General features: G+C 65.6%; 1 protein-coding gene across 1 annotated transcript; it reads left to right on the top strand.

Annotated features, from left to right (window-relative positions):
• The first annotated feature begins 3,914 nt into the window (after nt 1–3,914).
• Nucleotides 3,915–5,387, top strand: CEBPB (CCAAT enhancer binding protein beta). Its single transcript, XM_055302418.1, has one exon. The coding sequence runs from the start codon at nt 4,251–4,253 to the stop codon at nt 5,310–5,312; it is 1,062 nt and encodes a 353-aa protein (XP_055158393.1). The 5' UTR covers nt 3,915–4,250; the 3' UTR covers nt 5,313–5,387.
• The last annotated feature ends 224 nt before the right edge of the window (nt 5,388–5,611 follow it).

Below are 5,611 nucleotides of genomic sequence, written 5' to 3'. Positions count from 1 at the left end.
GGAGGGGGACCCTGGCCCAGAAAGCCCCAAACAGAGGATTTTATTATTTATTTATTAAAATTTTTATGTATTTATTTGACAGAGAGAGAGAGAGAGAGAGAGAGAGAGAGAGAGCACAAGCGGGGGGAGTGGCAGACAGAGGGAGAAGGGGGCTCCCTGCTGAGCAGGGAGTCCCCTGCGGGACTCAATCCTAGGACCCCGGATCATGACCAGAGCCAAGGCAGATGCTTAACCAACTAAGCTACTCGGGCGCCCTGGAGGGGATATGATTATCCCATTCTATAGACCAGCGACCGGGGTGTCACAGCCAGGAGGGTGCAGAACAGGAACCCAAGCCCACCCTCTGCTGCCACCCCCCTCCAGATCCACTAGAGAACAGCGCCACGGACCATCTCCGATGGTTCCTTTCAGCCTTATGTTTCCACCTGCTGGCTGAATTCTCCCCCCTGCAAACACCTTTAAGCGTCAAAGGAGTGTCATTAGGGCTCCCTTTTGGGCAAGTTGCCTTGCTTTTCTCCTCCTGAAAATGGGGCCGAGGAAAAGCTGCAGAGGCTGGGAGAAGGGATTTTGAAAGCAGGTTGGGGGTAGAGGAGGGTGTGTATCCGGGTAGGAAAGAGCCTGTTCCCCCACAGCCCCCGCCTGGCTCCTGCCCACACTTGCAGCCACAGAGGCCCAGCCCACGGATTCTGGTTTTAAAAGAGAAGCTGAAAATTGGAATTTTGATGTGAAATCTTCTGATTTTTAAATGTTGGCAATAAATCCATTAGACAAAAAAAAAAAAAAAAAAAAACCCAGACAACAAAGCAAAACACCAAGGGGTCACACTGAACATGTCTGTGGGTTGGACTTGACTCCTGGCTGCCCGTCTGAGACCCTTCCCCACCCCGGGCTCCAACAGACACCAGGGCGTCGGTAATCGGGTGGTGTCAAGTGGAACCTGGCTACCGGGCTCCCCCAGGTGCAGGGCTGCGGGGTGTGCTGGTGGCCTCTGGGCCCCAGTGGTTCCATGCTCATCAGCCCCTTCTTGGAGGGGAGGCTGAGCGTTAATGGCGTGGCAGCAGGCAGGCTTGTTGAGCAATGGGGCTTGTAAAAACAAGAGCTTACGTCACCCGAGCATGCAGCCTCTGGGGTGGCAGGCACCTGGGGTGGCACCTGGGGTGGCTACTGCCACTGATTTCACCGTCAGGCCAGAGTGGAGAATCTTGAGCAGGGAAGGGCAGGAGGCAAAAGGCTCAGTGTCTGGTGGGTGAGGTCCCTCCGGGAGGCCAGAGCAAGACCCTGATGGGTGAATCTGGTCACCGGGATCCAGGCTGCCCCTTGACTCACAGTGTGACCGCGGGGCACCCTCCTCTGGGTCTCAGTTCTTCCATTCAGAAAATGGGGTTTACATCTTCACACCCATTATGATTTATTACAAACCCAAAGGGGAAGCTGAGCCTGGAAAGACTTTAGTCCTTCCCACCCCTTAAATGGGACCTTGGCCTCAGTTTCCTTATTTGTAAAGTAGAGATGATAGGATGGGCTTCCTACAAGTTATCAAGAGGGTTAAATGAGTTACTACACGCAGAGAGCTCGAGATGTGGTTCAGAGAGGGCAGAAGACGTGCTTGAGGACACACAGCAAATCCCCTAATTAGCTTCAGACCCCCCAGGTCTCACTGCACTCTCCCCAGAACCCCGATAGACGTGTGTGCGTGTGTGGGGGGGTGAGGGGACCGCTGAGGCTCACAGAGGGAAGCCGTCTGGCCCGAGGTTACTACACAGCCCAGCACATGGGTGACCTCACTTTCTCCACCTCCTCCGTTCACTGAGCAACTTCCCTGTGTCAGGCACTGTTCTAGGCACTGGGTTATAGCAATGAATGAAACCCAAATCCCCGGGACTTTGGATGGGGAGGTTAGGGAGGGCTTCCTGGGGGTAACCTCTGGGCTGAGCCCCGAAGAGCCATCTTGGGCAGAGCTAGGGGAACAGTGTTCTTGGTCCAGAGGGAACAGCAAATGCTTTCACCACTGGTGAATTTTGATCATGCCCAGCTGAGAGTTCCAGTACCCGAGGGCCAGCCCTCATGGAGCGGGCGGTCTTTTTGCAGGGGTGGGGTGTGTGTGTGTGTGTGGGAGACCGAGGGAGGCTAGACAAGCCGGGGAATGGTAGCTGGTGACAGGCTGGGAAGGAAATTCACTAGCAGGTGGGGCCAGGAGGGCCTCTTGGAGGTGGTGTGAGCGTCCCACTTTGTAGCTTGGAAGGCCTGGCTGAATGGCCCTGGGGCTTCAGATCCCTCCCTGGCCCAGAGGCTGCTGGGAAGGCCCGGGAAGCCAGCAGGCCGGGGCAGTGTTTCATCCTGTTCTTCCCTGCTCCCCCCACCCCCCAAGGGCGCTTGGAGATGTCATTTCTCCAGCTCTCTGGGGCGGAGGTCACCCCAGCTCAGCAGATAACGCTGAAGGTTGAGCAATGCCTGCCTGCCCGCCAGGGCCAGGGCTGGGGTCAGTGGGCCGGGGGTTATCCCCAGGCAGGCTGGGAGCTCCTGCCTCAGCGGCCCGGGCAGGGAATGGCAGAGGGGTGAGGGGTGGGCCCTAGGAGCTGCCCAAACGGCCTAGGGAGGGGGCTGCAGAGGGCAAGGGGCGCCGGGAGCCCACTCGGCCCAGCGTTCAAATCCAGGACGGGCCACGGCCCGTTTCCCCATCTACGTACCAGGAGTAGCAAAAGCATCCTCCTGCCAGGGTGGAAAAAGTCTGGGTCCAGGCCTACCCTCAACACAAACAACGGGGGGATGTCCCTTCTCTCTCCCGCATGGCTCCCAGTGGGGTCTGGCTTGATACCCCCACCTCCAGCCTCAGAAATAGTTTTTTTTTTTACCTCAGGTTGGCAAAAAGGTCTTAGGGTGCTCTGATAAGAGCTTTTAAGACTAGTGGGGGACATGAGGCCCTGTGACCTTGGGTGTCCTATCCCCCCCCCCCGCCCCCCGGGGCTTCTTTGTACCCTGTGGGAGGGGGGCGGCTTCTTTCTGATGTGCCTCCCAGAGTGGACCTCAAACTTAAGCCTTATGTTTGGGAGTCTGTGGTGGAGGCAATAATGCAACTAATAATAATAACAACCGTAACAGCACTTTCATGGATGGAGCTTGGAGTGCAGTGACTCGCCCAAGGTCACACAGTGTGGCAGCCGAGCACCCCCACCCCCACCCCCTTCCACCTCCCTGGGCCCAGGTCAGGGTCGGGTGGGGCCAGAGAAGACCCAGGTGTGGTCTAAGGGGGCGGGCAGGTCCGGTGGGCGGGGCTGGGGGCGGCGCGGTCGCCGCGGCAGAGGTCCGGCGGGGGGGGGGGGGGGGGGCGCGGCTCTCCCCGAAGTGCCCCCCGCCGGGGTCCTTGCATTAGACGTGCCTTTAGGAGGGGAGGGGGGCCCCCCCCAGCGTGGATCCCCTCTTTCCGAGGGCTGGGGTTGGGAGCAAGTTTTGGGGCGGGGAGGGGGCGGCCGCGCGGGGGAGGGGCGGTGGAGGTGGGTCACCTCTCGGGGGGGCCGGGGCGGGGGCTGGGGTCTCCGGGATGCGGCCCGGGGAGCGCCGGCCTCCTCCGTGGGGCGTCCGGGCCGGCTCGGCGGGTCCTGAAGCCTCCGCCGCCTCCAGCAGGGGGCGGGCGGCGGCCGCGCTTCGGGAGGGGGAAGGCGGTCGCGCTGCCCCCTCCCCGCGGCCCCCCCGGGACGGCCTCCAGCCCAGAGGGGGCGGTCCGGGGGCGGGGTCGCGCCTCCCCTCCTCGCTCCCAATCCCCGCGCCGCCGGGTGGGGGTGGGCAGGGGGCGTAAGGCCGCCCCCCCCGCGGGCCCGCGGACCCCCGAGGGCGCGCCCCGGGGCTCGGGCCGCGCCGCGGGGCCCCGCCGGCGCCCTCGCGGGGGTCTCGGGCCGCCACCCCGCGTCCCGGCGGCGGCGGGAGGGGCCGGGGCGGCTGCCAGCGTGACGCAGCCGTTGCCATGGGTCGCCTTATAAATAACCGGGCTCGGGAGAAACTTTAGCGAGTCAGAGCCGCGCACGGGACCGGGAAGAGGACCCACGCGAGGGTCCAGCCGTCAGCCCCCGCACCGGCAGCGGCCACCCCGGCGGCGGCAGCGGCGGCAGCAGCGGCGGCGGCGGCGACCCGGCGGCGACCCAGCGGCGACCCAGCGGCGACCCAGCGGCGACGGTCGGAGCCGGGAGGCCGCGCCACCTGCGGGCCGGCCGGCCGGAGCGGGCAGCCCCAGGCCCCCTCCCCGGGCACCCGCGTTCATGCAACGCCTGGTGGCCTGGGACCCAGCATGTCTGCCCCTGCCGCCGCCGCCCGCCTTTAAATCCATGGAAGTGGCCAACTTCTACTACGAGGCGGACTGCTTGGCTGCTGCGTACGGCGGCAAGGCGGCCCCCGCGGCGCCCCCCGCGGCCAGACCCGGGCCGCGCCCCCCCGCCGGCGAGCTGGGCAGCATCGGCGACCACGAGCGCGCCATCGACTTCAGCCCGTACCTGGAGCCGCTGGGCGCGCCGCAGGCCCCGGCGCCGGCCACAGCCACGGACACCTTCGAGGCGGCCCCGCCCGCGCCCGCGCCCGCGCCCGCCCCCGCGCCCGCCTCCTCCGGGCAGCACCACGACTTCCTCTCCGACCTCTTCTCCGACGACTACGGAGGCAAGAACTGCAAGAAGGCGTCCGAGTACGGCTACGTGAGCCTGGGGCGCCTGGGGGCCGCCAAGGGCGCGCTGCACCCCGGCTGCTTCGCGCCCCTGCACCCGCCGCCGCCGCCGCCGCCGCCGCCGCCGCCGCCGCCCGCCGAGCTCAAGGCGGAGCCGGGCTTCGAGCCCGCGGACTGCAAGCGGAAGGAGGAGGCCGGGGCGCCGGGCGGCGGCGGCGCAGGCATGGCGGCGGGCTTCCCGTACGCGCTGCGCGCCTACCTCGGCTACCAGGCGGTGCCGAGCGGCAGCAGCGGGAGCCTGTCCACGTCCTCGTCGTCCAGCCCGCCCGGCACGCCGAGCCCCGCCGACGCCAAGGCGCCCCCGGCCGCCTGCTACGCGGGGGCGGCGCCGGCGCCCTCGCAGGTCAAGAGCAAGGCCAAGAAGACGGTGGACAAGCACAGCGACGAGTACAAGATCCGGCGCGAGCGCAACAACATCGCGGTGCGCAAGAGCCGCGACAAGGCCAAGATGCGCAACCTGGAGACGCAGCACAAGGTCCTGGAGCTCACGGCCGAGAACGAGCGGCTGCAGAAGAAGGTGGAGCAGCTGTCGCGCGAGCTCAGCACCCTGCGGAACTTGTTCAAGCAGCTGCCCGAGCCCCTGCTCGCCTCCTCCGGCCACTGCTAGCGCGGCCCCCGCGCGCGGCCCCCCGCCGGCCGGCCGGCCGCCCGCTCGCGCGCTCGCTCGCTCCGCCCGCGCGCCCGCCCGCCCGCCCGCGCGCCGCGGGGACCCGCGCCCGCGCCCGCGCCCCCGCCCCCGCCCCCGCCCCCGGGGGCGCCGGCGAAACTTTGGCACCGGGGCGCTTGGCGGCGCGGGGAGCTCGTCGGTAATTTTAATATTTTATTATATATATATATATATCTATATTTTTGTCCAAACCAACCGCACGTGCAGATGGGGCGCCCGCCCGTGGTGTTATTTAAAGA

Source organism: Nyctereutes procyonoides, unplaced genomic scaffold (genome assembly GCF_905146905.1).
Source record: "Nyctereutes procyonoides isolate TBG_1078 unplaced genomic scaffold, NYPRO_anot_genome, whole genome shotgun sequence".
Taxonomy (NCBI): Eukaryota; Metazoa; Chordata; class Mammalia; order Carnivora; family Canidae; genus Nyctereutes; species Nyctereutes procyonoides.
This window is presented reverse-complemented; position numbering and strand designations above follow the sequence as displayed.